General features: G+C 43.7%; 1 protein-coding gene across 5 annotated transcripts in view; it reads left to right on the top strand.

Annotated features, from left to right (window-relative positions):
- FAP (fibroblast activation protein alpha) overlaps nucleotides 1-19386 on the top strand; it is a 56427-nt gene that overhangs the window by 18333 nt on the left and 18708 nt on the right. For all 5 annotated transcript variants that reach the window (XM_079977497.1, XM_079977499.1, XM_079977498.1 and 2 more), the window contains 10 exons: nucleotides 665-785; nucleotides 2042-2196; nucleotides 4086-4189; nucleotides 5044-5179; nucleotides 10054-10098; nucleotides 10791-10895; nucleotides 10999-11069; nucleotides 12531-12584; nucleotides 12770-12891; nucleotides 18012-18059. In XM_079977497.1, the coding sequence (XP_079833623.1) occupies nucleotides 665-785; nucleotides 2042-2196; nucleotides 4086-4189; nucleotides 5044-5179; nucleotides 10054-10098; nucleotides 10791-10895; nucleotides 10999-11069; nucleotides 12531-12584; nucleotides 12770-12891; nucleotides 18012-18059 (961 nt within the window). The remainder of the gene's footprint in view (nucleotides 1-664; nucleotides 786-2041; nucleotides 2197-4085; nucleotides 4190-5043; nucleotides 5180-10053; nucleotides 10099-10790; nucleotides 10896-10998; nucleotides 11070-12530; nucleotides 12585-12769; nucleotides 12892-18011; nucleotides 18060-19386) is intronic.

The raw sequence follows: 19386 nt of genomic DNA, 5'->3' as shown, positions 1-19386 counted from the left end.
CTTTGAAGGTTAAAACCAGCACCTTAAACCTGATCCTGTACTCCACCGGGAGCCAGTGCAGCTGGTATAGCACCAGATGAATGTGATCTCGCAGCGAAGACCCTGTAAGGAGTCTCGCTGCGGCATTCTGCACCCGCTGGAGTTTCTGGGTCAGTCTCAAGGGCAGCCCCACGTAGAGTGAGTTACAATAATCCAGTCTGGAGGTGACCGTCGCGTGGATCACAGTGGCTAGGTCCGGGCGAGAGAGGTAAGGAGCCAACTGCTTAGCTTGGCGGAGATGAAAAAATGCCGCCTTTGTTATAGCTGCAATCTGTGCCTCCATGGAGAGGGAGGTATCGAAGATTACACCCAAACTCTTAATGGACGGTGCTGGCACTAATTGCATGGCATGGATCAGATCTCCAAATACTTGTGTGTGAGTGAAAAGGCCCCCATTCACACAGGAGAGATATAATTTTATCCTCGACTTGTCAGCCCCTAGCCACACTGAGCATTACTCCAAAGGATTTTCCTTGCAGCCTGGGAGAGTGAAAACTTGCACACCCTCTGTTCTGTAGAAACAGAAGTGCCTTCTGCCCTTTGCATCTAATTCCCTGTTTAGATGTGCTATACTGTCCTCAATAGCTTTGACTGCAGAAAATGATTTTGGGTTTTTTCTTCCCAGGTTTATGTATATCAGAATAATATCTATTTGAAACAAGGCCCTAGAGAACCTGCTGTTCAAATAACTACAAATGGTTATTGGAATGAAATATTTAATGGAATCCCTGACTGGGTCTACGAAGGTAAACATCAACCTGAAATCAATATTATTGCCACGTGAGGCAAGAGTTGGGCAGCAAAAAGATGGGATGCCCTGAACAGCAGCCAAAAGTTGTTCATAGTGCTGTGTTTGTGTAGAAGGCTTATATTTCTCATAAGGAGTCCCTTCCTCAAAACTGCAAAAAGCTAACTGCTAACTACAAGCCAGCATGGTTATTCACCATCATAATTTACTATTTGTCAACGGCTTTGCTCAACGTCTTACAGCAATAACATGCATTCTCACTGTGGTTTCCTAACATCCCATATCTTGGGTTTTCACATCCCGCCACATGTTTCTTCAGGGTAAGGTGGGGGGATATTTCCGTGTTAGTTTCTGCTAGGTTTCAGACCTACCCATTTTTGTACGTTCCTCAGATATCGGTCATAAAACTATCTGTCCAACTTAAGAACTAGTATCGTGTTTATCTGTAATATTAGGACACAATTTCTTCTAATTTAGCTTCTGAAACACTCCACTGATAAAAGACTCTGCCTTGTGGGCTAATAAGGCCCACCAAGCCTCATCATTTGGTTCGCTTGGCCATTTCAGCCAATATTACCTGTACCCTTCAGTCAAAATTACTCACGTTCTTTATCTCAAGAGTATTTAACATCTATGAATATTTTACATTCTTTGAATTGTCATTCTTGTTGCTCTTATATGTACATCATGAATTAGAAACAAAAGGCTCCTGCTCACGTTGCTTGCCAACCACATCTATCTTCTGACAATGGGGACTGCCTGATGACAGCTTTGCATTTTTATGTATATAGGAAGAAAAATATATATATATATAACCCATGCTATTAACTAACATTCATACACGTTTAGCTCTGCAATGTTCTTGGACATAGTTACATTTATTTAGGTGAATAACTAGGGCTTCCCAAACAGGGAACCCTCATAACATAAATCCCTCACTGCCAATAAGGCTGGAATAATGCTATGCTTTGTTGCACTAGATTAGCTTAGCAATAGGTATGCCCTATCCTCTCCCCTTCCCTTTTAAACAAGCCATGGTATTTATCCAGAAAAAAATCTGTACAGCAGAAACAATGTCTCACGTGACATTCAAGTTGAGGGCTTACTACTGGGACAGAGCTACCTTGCTTGTTTGATGCATGGCAGCTTATCAGATAAATGGGTTCTATGTACAGTGGTGTCCTTACAAGATAACGGTAGCTCATGATCCTCTTTTGTAGTAGAATAACATATATTTAACATGATTTCTCTTAGAGGAAATGCTTGCTGTAAAATATGCACTGTGGTGGTCTCCAAATGCAAAGAATGTGGCATACCTACAGTTTAATGATACTGGAATACCAGTTATTGAATATTCATATTATGGTGAAGATCAATATCCTAGAAAAATAAAGATACCATATCCAAAGGTATGTTTGGGGTTTTGTTGTTTGCTTTGCTTGGCTCTGTTGAATAAGATCTGATTATATTTCAGCGTAGAAACGCTTGGATTTCTAAGATTTAATTGCTGGATTTTAATGCCTATTTTATTGGGTTAAGCATTGTATATTTTGATGATGACATAATAAAGGGCCTGGTCCATCGTTTCACCTTTACCGTTGGACATATTCAGCCCTTGTCAGGCATCAGGGTATCTGATCCACACACAGTAGGCTGCCAGGAACAGATAGACAAGAGAAGTCTTACCAATGTCCTTTATTTAATATCCACAGAGATGCTGCCTCTTTGAGTAATGGCATTGTTCTGAGTAATCTCCACACACACCCCAATTGTCAACAGCACCACCCACCTTACAGTAGCCACTGAGGGCGATTTGTCTCCAAGCCCTTTGTTCTCCTACTTTCAATGCTTGCTGGGTTCTGGGAGAAGGAGGGTCTGGAAAGCTTTCTAGTGATAATATGTCAGCCAGCTGCTCTAGCTCTGCCTCCCCTGCCTCTCTCATTATTTCCCAGCTCTGCCCTTCATCTACTTCTAAGCTGTGAGCTCGCGCAAATCACTGTTGTCAATCTATACAGTCTTCCTCTTCTCTGGGAGGTTCAGGCTGGGTAGGTGGGCTCCACTATTCCTCCTCTGTCCAGTCCCTGACATCCCTTCTGGTAGCATAACTCTCCATGTCCAGGATGGCTGCTGACAGAAAAGGATAGAGACTGGTCGTAAAAGGTTCTTATGCATGCAGGGAGAGGAGGGGAAGAGGCAGCTAAAGACTGGATCCTTCCCTTCAGTATTTTGAAAGGGAAGTGTTTGGGTGAGTCAAACTTGAGCCAGCTGGCCTGGAGAGCTACTGTAAGAACTTCACCACAGCTGTGGGTTGCTTCCAGGGAGAAGCCTATTGTGTGGGCAATTCATTTGTGGCAGTTGTGTTGTGGTGAGAGCACAAATGCAACTCGCAAATGTGTAAAGTGTGATTCATGGCATGCCTGGGATATTGCTATTTTAAAAAACTGATTTATGTTTCCCATGGTCTTAATGTATTTTCTTTTGTATTAATACAAATCTTGGCCAAACAGGAGTATACAGTGGTGCCCCGCAAGACGAATGCCTCGCAAGACGGAAAACCCGCTAGACGAAAGGGTTTTCCGTTTTGGAGGTGCTTCGCAAAACGAATTTCCTATGGGCTTGCTTCGCAAGACGAAAATGTATTGCGAGTTCCTGCGGGTTTTTTTTCCCTCCCCCTCCTTTCTAAGCCGCTAAGCCGCATATCTGCTTATCCGCTAAGCTGATAAGCCGCTAAAAGCCGCTAATAGCGCTAATAGCGCTAATCCGCTAAGCTGTCAATGGGCTTGCTTCGCAAGACGAAAAAACCGCTAGATGAAGAGACTCGCGGAACGGATTAATTTCGTCTTGCGAGGCACCACTGTAGAAGTAAAACATATGATGATGATGAAATATGTTATAATCTGTTTGCTCAGTGCCTACTGCGAACTTTCTTTCTGTAAAGGAACAGGGCTCACATGTATGCTAGCTTTTCTCAAACTTGGGTTCCCATATGTTGTTGGACTACAACTCCCATCATTCCTAATTAGTAGGACCAGTATTTGGGGGGATGGGAGTTGTAGTCAAGTCCACTTACCCCCTTTTGGGGTGGGGTGGCATTGCAGGATGGCCAGCCCCCCCCCCCATGATGGGGTGCCGGGGGCTGCTCTTGCTGGAGTGCAAACTTTGGTTCACACTCCCAGCTTGAAATCCAGCTCCGTGCCAGCCTGCCACATTGGCCAATCAGAGCAATGGATGGAGCAATCAGGCTTCCCTCAATTCCCTGGAGATTATTTTGAACCTGATTATATGTTTTCCTTTGAAGGCTGGGGCTAAAAATCCTACCGTCAGAGTGTTTGTTGTTGATGCTACTTATCCTGAAGCTTTGGGTCCTAAGGAAGTACCTGCTCCAGCAGCGATAGCATCAAGGTAGTATTTCGTGAAACTGATATTTTCTTCTCCGTTTCTTTTCTTTTAGCAATAGAATTTTTATTTTAAATAGTTTGACCCTGAGCTCCCGCACCACCACCACCCCTTGCAGATCTGTTCTATGGAAATAGTGTAGATGCTTGCTTTTCATTTCCCACTGCCATCGAAAAACTGCAGGTGATATCCTACTAAGTCAAAGACCCACTGGAATTGATGAACATATGTTCCCTTTCCCCTTTGATTTTAATGGGTCTACTCTGAGGAAGACAAATGTTGGACATAGCCACGGGGGACAGGAGGAGCAGCTGTCCCCTTTACCATCAAGTCAATAAATAAAAATACTGAACTAAAAGTAGAAATTGTTGAAAGATTTGGGCAGATTTTTCTGAGCATTTGGAGTCAAAAGAAAGCAATTTAAAACAACTGTTGTTGAGACATTTCATTCCAAATCTGGTAGACAAAGCCAGACAGAGGATGATGACAGGTGTATGTCCTGTCCCTCTGCACATAAATCCTGGCTATGCCCATCCTGGGGAAGTTTGGGCCAGGAGCTTGCATGTGGCCCATCAAACCTCTGTCTGGCCTTGGGCCTTTCCTTAGACCATATACTCCTCTCAGCCACATCCCCTCTCCCCACGCCACACCCTTCAACAGCCCTGATAATGCTTCCCCTTAGTCTGGCTGGAGGATCTGTAACTGTGGGATGTATAAGTGTGGCCTTGAAAGGTTGCCCAGGTCGGAATGCAGTCCTTGGTTTGAAAGAGGTCTGGCTTGTCACAGATGTATTATTAAGCATGCCATGCTGACCCCTCTCATAGTAAACAGCCCCTTTCTCTCCCCTCTTTTTTTTCCAGCGATCACTATGTCACTTGGATTACTTGGGTGAGAGACAACCGAATCTGTGTGCAGTGGCTGAAAAGGATCCAGAACTTTTCCGTGTCAGCCATCTGCGACTACAATGACCGCTCCAGGTCCTGGGACTGCCCACAGGTACTGTTTCCCACCAACCTAGTATTTTGATAGAAGAGTTGCAGAAGTAGCTTCTGTTACCCACTGATGAGCATTCACGGTCACTGTATTACTTTTGTGCAAATTGTATGCGGGGGAGGGCAGCCAGCCTTTATTGGGTCCCAAGCCCCGCCCATCTGGCCCAGCCAGATTGGCCAGGATTCAAATCAACAGGTGGTGGAAAAGCCTGCCTATCTCCAGTGGCTGGCCTGGGAATTCCCCAATGGCTGACTGCCTAGCCCCAGCATTGCTCCTGAAGGGAAGGGTAAGCAGCCAGTCGTATTCCTTTTGTGCAAAAGTGGGGGGAAGGGAAGAGTTTTCCGAACACTGGGTTGGATCCCATGCTCTTGTGATTGGGGCTCTGCTCACAGACAGTTCCCACTAATTGCTAGGGGCAATTTTCAGCAATTTCCCCTGAAGCCCAAGGAAGGGCGGTAGCTCACTGACAAGTTTCGGGTTCAGTCCCTGGCATCACCAGGGAAGACTAGGAAAGACTTAGTGCCTGAAACCCGGGAGAGCCACTGCCAGTCTAAGCTAGATGAACCCTTGGCCTGACTCAGGGCTCATCCATACTGTGGTTTCATGTGGGTAGGAAATCCATTAATTCTCCATTAATTCTTCGTTGTCCATATTACATTCTCCAAATCGCAGCCTTCCCACACTTTCCCCTCCCTCAATCCAGATTTTCTTCTGTAAAGGTAAAGGTACCCCTGACCGTTGGGTCCAGTCCCGAACGACTCTGGGGTTGCGGCGCTCATCTCGCTCTAAAGGCCGAGGGAGCCGGCATTTGTCTGCAGACAGCTTCCGGGTCATGTGGCCAGCATGACTAAGCCGCTTCTGGCAAACCAGAACAGTGCACGGAAATGCTGTTTACCTTCCCGCCGGAGCGGTACCTATTTATCTACTTGCACTTTGACGTGCTTATGAACTGATAGGTGGGCAGGAGTTCTTCTGTAAGGGATACCTTAAAAAGGAGTATCTACCACTGACCTACAGGCAGGGCTGTTTTTAGCCAGAATGGCACCATTGCCATTATAAAGGAACACGGGAGGCCTTCATGGTGAGTTCTGGCACCTCTTTTTCTGGAAAAATAGCACTACCTAAGGGTTATGGCCCTGCCCTTATATTCTTACACCCACGAATGGGGTTACTGTACTTGAATTCTCTTTGACTTATTCATACCATCGTTGCCAGTGGCCCTGCTGATCTACACGGAACATAGAGTCAGGTTTCAAGCTGCCAAATTATGCTCACTGGACTTGGATCCAGCATCGTGGCAACGTCAGGTCCAAACTCCAGGATAATTGCACTTCTCAGCATGTCGCCTGATGAGAGTTACTGCTGAATCCTCCGCCACGTTCTGTTTATCAAGTGCTTTTTACCATATCAATCTGTGCACCAATGGTTAGTTAACAGGAGTGCGAGCAGATGGGAGAACTCCATTAAGCAGTGTTTGCTCAAAAGATCTCTAGGGGAATATATTTCCATCTCTTACTTTGTTTTCCGATTAAACCGGAAGTAATAATGCGTAAGAAATGTGGACTACTTCATATACTGGAAGATAATAAAAACGCAGTGGGAAAACAGTGTGAGGAGATACAGTGCTTCAGACTCAGAGCTGTGCGCTGAACTTCATGTTTATGTTCAACAAATATGTCCCGATGAATAAAAATTAAATGCAGGCAAGAATTTGTGCGGTCAGCCAGAAATGCCCACCAAACGCAACTTTTTGAACGTGAAATAGAAGTTAAATTGGGATCACTTATAGAAATTAAAACATGGACATGATTCTGTTTGCCCCCTGCACTGTAGCTATGCCTAATTGTATACAGGGCCAGAGGCACCTAGTTAATGGAAGGTGTTGTGCAGGAAAAATGCATCAGAGGAAGACGCAATATGTTAATCTGCTTGCCCCATTATGCTTTCCAACTATCAATCATGTAAGCAATGTTTTCAACTATCTTGCTAATATGCTTGGGAGAAACCTCTGTACTCCTTTGCCAAGAAACTCTGTGTGTTGTGTGTTTGTGTGTGTGTTATTTTAACATAGTTTCCATGCAGGAGGTGAAAACCCCTCTACTTGCTTCCTTTCTGGATTCATATTTGCAGTATTTCCATATACCACACTCTCTGTCAGGGACTGGGCAGAGGAGGGGGAGGAATGGTGGATACCGCCTCCTCAGCCTGAACCTTCCAGAAAAGAGGGAGATAGTATAGATTTGCAGCAGGAGTTTGTGTGTCGAGGACCCGCCACCCGCATGGAGATAAATAAGACACAAGGACACATGTATTTTGGGTTAATGGGCTAAAATAAGGCCACAACTTTATTGGCTACAGCATGTGAGAGGCATTGGCATTGGATCAAACAATCTGTACCTGACCCCACCCCACTCAGTGGGGTCAATCGAGGGTTAACAGCCAATGGGAGGAGCTTGTTGATGCAAATGCAACTGAAAGCTTCCCCAGACGTCATCAGGGGTCATGCCATGGCCCTAGCCACCAGCAGGGCATCGGACGGGATCCACAACCGCCGGATTTCTTTAACGGAATACCCAAACAAGGGGAGGGGTAGGTGATGGCCACAATCTTCCCTCCAACACTCCACACATATTCCAATGCCTAACCGCCAATACCCAGTAAGTTGTGATGATTTGCTACAAGGTAGGCGAAAACCAAGAGGCTGGTGCCAATTTGCCAAATGGATAGAATTCCTACTTGGGCAACCAAGGCAACCAACCGAAGCCCATAGCAAGGTCAACAGAAACATAGAAATGACCTAAAGGGAAGGAGGGCAGGTGATCTGAAGAAAACAGGATCCAGTGCTGCCGCAGTCGCTTAAGCGCGGCTAAACCCTGCCCACGAGCCAGCCCTATTGGCTGGCTAATAGGCTTGGCGTGGCACCTGGGAGAAGGCTGACGCAGGGGGCCGAATACGCTCTCTTGCTGATGCAGGAGTCGGTTCCCGCTCATAACTCCTCCCCTCTGGAAGGAGGAAAGGTCTTGCGAAAGGTCCCAGCTCAGAGGCTGCAGAGGATAGAAGCTGGGAAATATTGGGAGAGGAAGAAGAAGAAGCACCAGGGGAGAGACAGCTGACAGACTCAATGTCTTTAGAAAGCATTCCAGACCCTCCCCGTCACAGAACCCGGCGGGCATTGAAAGTAGGAGAACATAAAGCTCAGAGGCAGAAAGCACAGATCAGCCAATGTAGGGATGGTGTATAATAGGAGAGACGGAGGGGGTGTGACTTTACTCGGAGCAATGCCATTAGAGGCACCTTTTCTAGGCCTCTGTCTGTGAATATTGAATAAAAGACTTGGTAAGAACTCTCCTTGTTTATCTAGTTCTTGGCTACCTACTGTGGCAGATTCCCTGAAGCCTGACACTATCTGCCCAATGAATTTTATGAGGCATTGGGCCTCTGGTGGCCCCCATGTTAGAATCCCTCTTATCTACCTCCAATTTATTTCTGTTTGTGCACAAGAAAAATAGGTAGGCTCACTGCCAGAAAAGGACAGCGACACAAGTGTGGTGGTATCCTTCCAATGAGTGTTGGCGATCACCACCATTATGTAATTGCCCACAATTGGCTCAGTGTTGCAAAGCATTGTGGGCAATTATAATTCTGGCCACCCAAAACTCATCAGGGCATTGTTAAAGGGGCTCCAGGGCACTGGTGGATCCTTGGCAACTCCTTGAGAGTAGCACCTGCTGGCACCCACTTTGACTGTTTTTTTTATTTCTCTTATGTGATGTAAATGCAAACAAACAGCTCTAGCTAGTGGACATAAAACTGGGAGGTTCCTTCCCCTCTTAATAAAATGATTGATAGAATAGTACAATAGTTGACAGAGAAGTCATAACTCTGCTACTGAGCTGCAACATGGTGGATTTTTAAAAATGGAAAATAATTCCTTCAGAGAGCAAATGTACTGAAAACATTCCACAGGGATCCAGACTGTGGAAAAAATGTTTCATCAACAGCATTTAAATAAATCTAAGAGAAAATAAACATGTTATGTATATGTATAAATGAGTTGTATGCAACACTCAGCCGTAGCCTGCTATTACTTCATTTTCATATTGCAATTAGAGTGCTAAACATCTGAGCCATACATTAATTTTGGCAGGTCACTGAGCACTTTGAAGTGATTCATAAGCCAATGTTTAAACACACTAAAAGACTTTTAGAATATCAGTGTGTAATTGTATTGATCTGTGATAGCACACCATCAGGTTTTATACATAACATTCCAATCAAACAGTTGAACGAAGCTGGAAGAAACAATCAGAGAACTATGGGGATGTTTTGGAGATGTTTTTTCAAAAATGAACAGTACCTATTGCTCAACAGGGGCAAGTTGTTGGTGGTGTTGTGTCTAAAAAAAAAGTTCCACAAGACTAAAGCAGAACTAGGGATGTCAGGGAATTCAGACGTGAACAGAAACTGCCAATGTTCCCTTACTCATCTCATGTTCAACGAATTGTTGTTCCTTTTGGTCTGCAAATGATACATAATTGATTGCTTTTCTTTCCCAATCTGCATTGTGTTTCCTTTGCTCTGAAATGAAACTCAACCTTTGCGCTGAAAAGAATGGTGTGGAGTAATGTAATTCATTGTGTTAAATGCCACCACGTTTGGACAGTGAGACAAATAATGCAGGTCGGTTTTTTTCTGGAAGCCGGTAAAAAAGATGTCTCCATTTCTCCACTGCAGGGAGACTGTTAACATCAAGGAAAATGTCTAAACCAGTGCTTGTTATTCAGGGTTTTCCAGACTGAAAATTGTACTCCTTTAAATGAAGTTCTTTCACTTATGCCACACATCCTCACACAGTTGCCTTTGTTCTTATTTTGCAGAAGCAGCAACATATAGAAGAAAGTCACACAGGATGGGCTGGTGGAGTACGGTTTTTATTATCTTTACACTTCTGATTTTGTTGAAATATTGTAACAGTGCAATCCTAGCAATGTCTATTTTGAAGAACATCCCGTTGAATTCAATGGATCTTCCGCCCAGTTAAGTTGGGTTAGGATTGTAGCCTTGTTTCCTATCTGCGCAGAAGACTTTTGCTTTTCACAGTTATTAATCCATGCACTTAACACAAATTTCATTCCAACTCAAAAACTGTTTTTGTTTACTTGTAACAAGCACAGATGGTCTTTTAAATGGAAATGAACCATCTTGGGGAGGGGGAAAAGTAGAAGTCGAAGAAGAACGGAGGATGTATTTGCATATTGCAGCTATATGAAAATATAAATTCTCAGCATAATAATGGTACAATTCTCATGTTCACAAATGCGATTTCTCATTTGTATTTACTTCTTCTTACCATAAAGCACTTCTAAAGGGACCAAGTGAATTTCCCCATTGATCATATTAGATTATACTTTTTGTCATTGGCATAACAAGAATAAAGGCAACCAACTACACCCTAAACAATGTGCTCACACATTTTGCTTTTTAGTAAAAATAACCTAATATGAACAAGGACCACTTATTCCATGCAGTTTTACCTGACTGAAAAGGTATTCGCTTCTTTGTCATCTACAGTTGATTTTATTTTGTTTCTGTTTGTTTTGGTTTTTTGCCTCAGTTCTTTGTTTCAGCACCTTCTTTCACTTCAGACGGCATTTCTTACTACAAAATATTTAGTGACAAGGATGGTTACAAACATATTCATTACGTCAAAGACTCGGTGGTATGTCAAGCAATTTAATTTTCAATTTTCACATACTCTGCAGTACAGTTGCCATAAATAAGACACCTGACTTTACATGTGTTCCCCCCCCTTTTTTTTTAAGGAAAAAGCTGTCCAAATCACTAGTGGAAAGTGGGAGGCCATATACATTTACAGAGTTACAGATGACGCCATGTAAGCATTCTTCCAAGAACAGAGGGTTGGTTATGTCACCTGTCAATGGAAATTTACGTTCAATGCAAGAATGATTTTCTCCCTCAGACAAATAGCAGAACCCCATGTTGAGAGGTCGGGCATCTGCAAGGGCTTTTCCAGATGACAAGACAAAATGGATTCCCCATTATGGTTATTGTCTGGAAAGCTCATGATGTTGGGTTGAACCTGTGCTTCAAGGGCAGACAGACTGCTTTTTTTAGGCATGTTACTAGAGGTATCTAATAATGTAACCAGGGAGATAGCCACATTTTATATGTTGCTTAAATAGTATTGGTGTTTAATGATGATGATGATGATGATGATATTTTATATGCCACCCATTTATATTCCCCAGCCACTCTGCTTCCAGCAAATTAAAACATCAAACACAGTAAAACACCCAACTTCAAAATGTTCCCTATACACGGCTGCCTTCAGACGTCATCTAAAAGTCAGATAGTTGTTTTATCTTTTTGACATCTGACAGGAGGCTGTTCCACAGGGCGGGTGCCGCTACCAAGAAGGTCTTCAGTATATTATATATGTATTCTGGCACATCACAAACCTTTTGGTTCCAATTCAACGGTGAGGTCACACAGCTTCTGAGACTTAATGCATACAGGAGCAGTTACAAAAGCAGCAGTCCATTTTTTCAGGAGGAGAAAATGGAACGGGAATAAATCTACTCCACCCCACATTCCTCCTCTCTGATTGGGGCAGGGGAGCAGCCTGTGAGCATAAAACCTATTAGGTACCTAGTTCCTAATTCAAGTAGAGATATGTCCATAGAATCCTATTGACCGGAGAGGGGCATATGGCCCCTAATTCTGTCAGAGCACCTGACTTTTAAAAATCAAATATCCTCTTTGTCTAGTCTAACTCTCAGAATAATTTCAGTTCTGTGCATACTTACCTCTGAGAAACGCCCCACTGAATACATTGTGGTGTGCTTTTGGCTACAGGACTGCACTAACAATAACACAGACCTGTAACATAACATTCCTGCCTCTGAACAATCTTAACTATACATTTTTTTAAAAAAAGTTGACTGCAAAAGTTGAAGTGTAGCACAATTATCCCCCAAAAGTTTTAATATCACATATGTGTATATGGACATATTAGCCTTGATCCGGGTATTTTGCTATCAGTAGGCTCAAGGGAACTTGCAAAAGTACAGCAAATCTTTAGGAAAACACCTTAAGGGGAAGAACCCCTTATAACAGCCTACTGAGGACTGAGCGTGCTCCGTGGTCACGGAATGCTGACATGCTGTTGGGAAAGGGGGAATGGTTAGTTTGTTGGAACCCTGACCAGGAGCACTGCACACTGCAACATTTTGTTGTAGGTTCTACTTGTTGAATGCCTAATGGCAACCAACACTTCATGATCTCCTTGCTCTATTAAAGCATGCTTTATTTAACAACATACATTGCCTTTCAGATTCTATTCAAGCAACGAATTTGAAGGCTATCCAGGAAGAAGAAATATTTACAAGTAAGTCATCATCAAACATTTTGCACTTTTGTTCGTTTGGTTTCTGAGACGTGCCCAGTAAGTTATTTCCGAACACTGTGTTGCACCGCATGCAGCAAGAATGTGTTACAGTTTCCATGCCTGCTTCTGCATTCTAGATTGAGGCTGAAGTTTTGCTTTTGTGTTTAAATTCCGCTGTTTTACAGAATTGACAGAAGAAATCCCGGGACAAGACAGTGCATTACTTGTTATTTAAGAAAAGAAAGATGCCAGTACTATGCAGCAAGTTTCAGTTACAATGCCAACTATTATGCTTTGCTCTGTTACGGTATGTGAAATGTGTGGAACTATTAAATCCTCATTGTTCTCTCGGGAACCCGTCAGGTATTTCTGCTTCAAAGCACCTTATTAATATATGGAACATTACAGGTGCCGTTTTATGTACACTTAACTGAGTAAAAGCCCCAGGGAGCAAAAGGACGCTTATTTCAGTGTGAATTTGCACAGGGCTTCATAGTTAATTACATTTATAGCAAACCTTTCCTCAAGTTGGTACACATGGGTCTCAAACAAGCCCCATTTTTTATCCTCACAACAGTCCTGTGAGGTTCACCAGGTTGAAAGAATGTAATTGGATCAAGATCACCCAGTGAGCTTTATGGCCAAGTGGGAATTTGAGTAAGTCCTGGTTGAATTCAATAGGGCTTACTCTCAGGGGAGTTAGGACTGCAGCCTTTGTCTAACACTACCATGCCGGCTCTCCATGCTTTGAAGAGATCTAGAAGACTTTGAACTAGGATATTTCAAGCTTTGAACTAGGATATTCTGGATATTCTGTGCCCCCCCCCCCACTTTAGATCTCAGTTCTGCCATGAAATCCTTACATAGCTGTCAAGTGTCCCTTATTTGAAGGGACAGTCCCTTATTCCAGCGCCATGTCCCGCTGCTGTCCCTTATTGATAGATGTCCCTTAAATGTCCCTTAAATGATGTCCCTTAAATTTCAAAGGAAGCAGCTCCTCTCCCTCCCTCCCTGCCAGCCAGGGAGGGAGGGAGGCTCCAACTGTGTTGCTTGGCTGTGTTGCTCACCCAATAAGAAGTCTAAGAACGACTGGGGGTGGAGCTTGCATGCCTTGTGTGCGGCTAGATAATGCAAGCTGAGGGGTTTTTTGAATGCTGGACGCCATTTTGTTGCACGTGCTGCTGCAAACTTTGCAGTGCAAAGCCAGGCCGGGGAGCCATCTTAAGTTGAGGCTGCATAGGCTTTGTGGTGCATGTGATTCAGATTCTATTCAGTTGAACCTCTGGTTACAAAGTTGGTTGGACAGTGTTCTCGAAGCTACCAGCATGAGTTTGACCAGACTGCAGGAGGACAGGAAGACTGGAGTGCCTGGAACAGGTGAGGCTGCAGGTCCCTTATTTTGGCTGCTGGTCCCTTATTTTCAAATCTGTAAGTTGACAGCTATGAATCCTTAGGTAGCCATTCTTTGTCTCAATCCCGCTCTCCCCCCCCCCCCGTAATTTTGAAAATAATATCGCTGGCCTACTTTACAAGGTTGTTGTAATGATTGCAGTTGAATGCTCAAAAACACTCTATAAATGGTTGCGGTGTTGATGGGAAGTTGTAACACTGAAATCAATTCTGCATTTTCAAACTTAAAGCACAGTTGGGAATGAAATTCCTTCCTAACTTTTTCCGCAAATTCTGAATGTCAGTAACTGATCCACAAAGATGGTGCTAGATCCATTTTCTAAGCATTGCACGACCTAATTCTAGGCAAGTTTATTTAGCTGTAGGTCCCATCAGGTTCAGTGGGACTTAATCACCCAAATAAGTGAAGCTGGCCCTGCCATTAGGCAAAGGGAGGCACTCACCTCAGGCAGCAGATACTAGATGGCAGGGACCAGCAATAAACCACTGTGTGTATATACCTTCTAAGCCAGGCATAGGCAAACTCGGCCCTCCAGTTGTTTTGAGACTACAATTCCCATCACCCCTGACCACTGGTCCTGTTAGCTAGGGATGATGGGAGTTGTAGTCCCAAAACATCTGCAGGGCCGAGTTTGCCTATGCCTGTTCTAAGCGATCCTGTATCCTTTAGATGTGATGGAGGATGCTCCACATCACCAGTGTTGCAGTAAGTTTCAACTCCCAGTCTGGTCAGTTTCAATACATGGAATGAGAGCGGGGCACCATCTTGTCGTTTGCCTCAAAATGCAGAAAAATGCCTTGAGCCAGCCCCACGAGAAAGTGTGCATAAAACTGCACACTTGTGGGGGTAGAGTGTGTTGAGTGGGGGCAGCAGACTGAGGTTTGCTAACCAACACTGCAACTTTGTTGGCACAAGGGACTTCTGAGTATGCAACAGAACCGCCCCATCCTCTTCTGTCCCCTTAAGCAGCCCCCACAGGGCATGACCTCCAGATTGGCTCCAAAGTGTTGGGGAACCTTCCAGAACAGATTCTGGGGGATGCAGGGAGGACAGAGAGAAGTCCCATTGCTGCACCAGTGAAGCCCTGCTGGTGCAGCAATGGATACAAGTCTGAGAACTGGTTGAACGCCCCACCTCCCCTGAAATTCTACAGACCCTGAGATATGAGGCAACATGTCGTTGTCTTCTCCTTCTTTGTGAGAACCTAGCCTGCTCTCACCTTTCAGAGTTTCCGTATGCTTCTTGTGTGGAATCTTGTCTCCACACTTTGCATTGGGAAGGAGTGGGGCAGCATATAATGACAGCAGTATATAATTTTTTTCATAAATGGCTCTGTTAACAGCCTAAATTACAAGTAGGAAAATTTAAGATCATGCATATAAGGGCTAGAACAATCTAATTCATTACATGGTTGTTTAAACTGCATAAGCTTGGAGGTTTGACCTCCAAGGCACTGTAATTAACTTTCAGTCCTCCTAACCAGAGAAGGCAGAAACAAATTGCCAACACGAAAGAAGGCTGTAGCCTTCCATTATTTTAATGAGTAGCTCTTGGCATGTCAAGTTTTAAGTTGTTATGAGCCATGTGACGTTTTATTTGATGGAGTCGGCGAAGGGGGAAAGATCCATCCAGAGGGTTTCTGTGTTAATTTCTGAAATAAGCTCAACCAAGTTTGCTCTCATGGAACAAACTCTAACCAAAATAACTCATTTGGTGTTTAATGAAGCGTAGAGATCAAGCGTTAAGTAGTAGATCTGGATGTGTACAGGTTGATGGATGAGTACGGAACACATGAAACTGCTCACAAGGCAGAAATATCGCCATGACGGTAGCCATGGGATCATGCTAAGGAGAAAATAGCTACTCCGATCAGTGTTTTATGATCTGGACCGGGTGCTCAAGCGTGCAAATAATAGAGTCCCCCCCCCCCCCCCGCTAAGCAAAGAACCAAACATAACAAAATGATAACGCCTTTCAATCATCCTTGCCAAGGATGTTATCGCACAGGAAATGTGCTCACCTTGAGAAATGAGTTCCGACAACTTCTCCGGATCCTTTTGTGCATGGGTAATTTGGGGCACAGCTTATGTAACTATTAGCTGGGCATCACTTCATCTGCGAGAGCAAAGAGATTCTCTGAAATATGTAAAGGTTAACATTTCTTTGTTTCCCCAGCAGCGCTTCTGGCACAGGTGCCGTTTATGCTGACATGACACCAAACATAGTTATTCAGCCACTCTTGCTATGCGCTGCGCTATTGTTTAATACCAATATCAAACATGCCATTAACAGGGTTAAAGTCAGAGGCAGGCTCCTGGTTTGGAGGTGCCTATGATCTAAAGGTGCAACGAAATAAGAGGGGGAGAAGGATTGTCAACAAATATGTTTGCAGGATGCCTTTGTGTGAGAAAGCAAGTGAGGAAATAGTCATCTCAGGGCCCAGTAGAGTTGTATGATGTCAGCACTGTGAATTTGGCATTGGAGCCACGGGGAGATGAGGAAGGAGAATGTAACTCTTCCCCTCCCCACATAGTCCTGTCAAAAAATCTTCCCTTTCCAAAGCTGCAATCATCAGGAGGGATGTCATTGGAGGTTGTGGTCCTAATGTAAATTAAAGCTGTGTGTGTGTGTGTGTGTGTGTGTGTGTGTGAGAGAGAGAGAGAGAGAGAGAGAGAGAGAGAGAGAGATTTTTGTCAGGACCACATGGGGTTAAATCCCCCCCCCAGCTCACTTATATAAAGAGCAGCTGCAGGGAAGTCCAAAGACCACAGGGAGATAGATGATAGATAGATGATAGATAGATAGATAGATAGATAGATAGATAGATGATAGATAGATGATAGATGATAGAGATAGATAGGTGATAGATAGATTGATAGATGATAGATGATAGATAGATAGATAGATAGATGATAGATAGATGATAGATGATAGAGATAGATAGGTGATAGATAGATTGATAGATGATAGATGATAGATAGATAGATAGATAGATAGATAGATAGATAGATAGATGATAGATAGATAGATAGATAGATGATAGATATAGATAGATGATAGATGAGAGAGTGAGTGAGAGAGAGATGATAGATAGATAGATAGATAGATAGATAGATAGATAGATAGATATGATAGATAGATACAGAGATGATAGCTAGATAGCCAGATAGCTAGCTAGCTAGCTAGCTAGTTTTGGTTCACATTTTGTCTCTGGAGCCTCACTAGAGAATAGCCGTACTGATACTCTTATACTAGTATCTTAACTTCTACAACTTCTTTTACTGTTTGTCCTTTCTCCCATCCCTGGAGAAGCTTAGAAACTGTAGTTTGCAAAGTGCTAAGAGAGAATGCTAGGAACCATTTCACTCCTGGGAACTAATAAATAAAATAAATAAGCCTTTATTGTCACTACACCACCTGTGTGCAGTGAAATTAAACGAGCCCCCTCCCCAATACATTCGGTCTTGTTGGCACTCTTGTGTGCTTGTCGGAAGTCAATTGCACCACTATTTTTTTCCATGCAGCAGGACATCTTCCTCCTTCTGTTGCTCCCTACAGCTCCCTACACACACACACACACACACACAGAGAGAGAGAGAGAGAGAGAGAGAGAGAGAGAGAGAGTTATGTAGGGTTGTGGTGGTGAGGGACCTTTCAGAACAGATTTCGAAAGGGTTCCTGAAGATTGCAGGACCCTCCAGAATGCATGCAATATAGCTGGTTGTGGCAGGAAGGAAGAATTGATTAACGTTGCCGTGTGTGTGTGTGTAAATATAAGCGCTTTCTGCTGGTGTAGTTATAAATACTGCCACCCTAACACCCAAAGCTCCTTAGCATTTTACATATTAATACTGTCTGTGATGAATAAAAGAGGAACATGTTACATGCAAGTATCTAGCCAACAAAATTCGTGCTATTTTCAGAAGTAATAATTCTGGGGGTGGTGTTGGGGTTTTTTTTTGCAGTTCTTGTTTCTTTCAATGTCAATTCTCTTTTTCTTCCAATCACCACTGCAGGTCCAGGCATTCCCATTTCTACTATTTACGAGAGCAGATATGACAGAGGTATCTTTCACTATGCATGTTTGTGTGCCCTATTGATTGGTTTAAATTCAGATACACGGTGTACAATTAAAGCACATTTAAAGCAAAGAATCATGGGAACTGTAGTTTACGCATCACAGAGCAACAAGTCCCCGCACCCTTTAACAAGCAACAGTTCCCAGGATTCTTTAGGGGCAGCCTAAATGTGCTTTTAAACTTACTGAAATCCTATGCACTCTTACCCATGACTAAGTCCCTATTACAGTCAAATATAGGAACAGACTATAAACCTAAAGATGAAGACATTTCGAGTTTGATCTCAAAGCATTTTTAGTACATTCACAGGCAGAAAATCTGATTAGATACAGTACATGCGCTCTGCCTGTTTTATATACCTGGCTTTTGTTAAGAATAAAAAAAAGCATTCATTAAACAAACGTTCTACCCACCTGCTTTCTTTTACCTTCGCTGTTTATTCTGCTTCAAGTGTTACAGTACTTAACATTATAACATGCAATCAACATGTGTAGAAACATTTCTTCTGGGCAGAATGAGCATGTGCGTTGATGGGGGATGGCATTGCATGTGCAGACCTTTGCCTATTCATTTCAATAGCATGCATCAGTTCAGTTCAGATACTGAAACAGACATGTGCAGGGTGGGGTGGAACCTGACCCCATGATACCATCTCCCTGCATATTTGCTCTACCCAGAACTGATGGTCCATGGTGAAGAAAGGCCACGGTTTCATACACAGCCAGATATATAGGCAGCCAGTCGTGGATTTTCCAGATACTTTCTACCGGCCATCCACTTTATTATGATCATTCGTCTTGTGCATTTTGTCTTTCTCCCTCTCTGAGGATCAGGCTGTACATTAGCCCCTGTTAGAAGACAGGTGGGTGGCCTATTTGCCTGCCTTTAAACTTATTTGCCTGCCTTTAAACTTTAAACTTAGGAGACGCGGGTGGTGCTGTGGGTTAAACCACAGAGCCTAGGGTTTGGCGATCAGAAGGTCGGCAGTTCGAATCCCCGCAACGGGGAGAGCTCCCGTTGCTCGGTCCCAGCTCCTGCCAACCTAGCAATTCAAAAGCATGTCAAAGTGCAAGTAGATAAATAGGTACTGCTCCAGCGGGAAGGTAAACGGCGGAGTCATTTACCAGAAGCGGCTTAGTCATGCTGGCCACATGACCTGGAAGCTGTACGCCGGCTCCCTCGGCCAATACAGCGAGATGAGCGCCACAACCCCAGAGTCAGCCACAACTGGCCCTAATGGTCAGGGGTCCCTTTACCTTTACCTTAAACTTACACTAGAAAAATGTAACCTGTGCCGTTAATAAAGATAGTG

This window comes from Podarcis cretensis (assembly GCF_951804945.1).
Source record: "Podarcis cretensis genome assembly, chromosome: 1".
NCBI lineage: Eukaryota > Metazoa > Chordata > Lepidosauria > Squamata > Lacertidae > Podarcis > Podarcis cretensis.
This window is presented reverse-complemented; position numbering and strand designations above follow the sequence as displayed.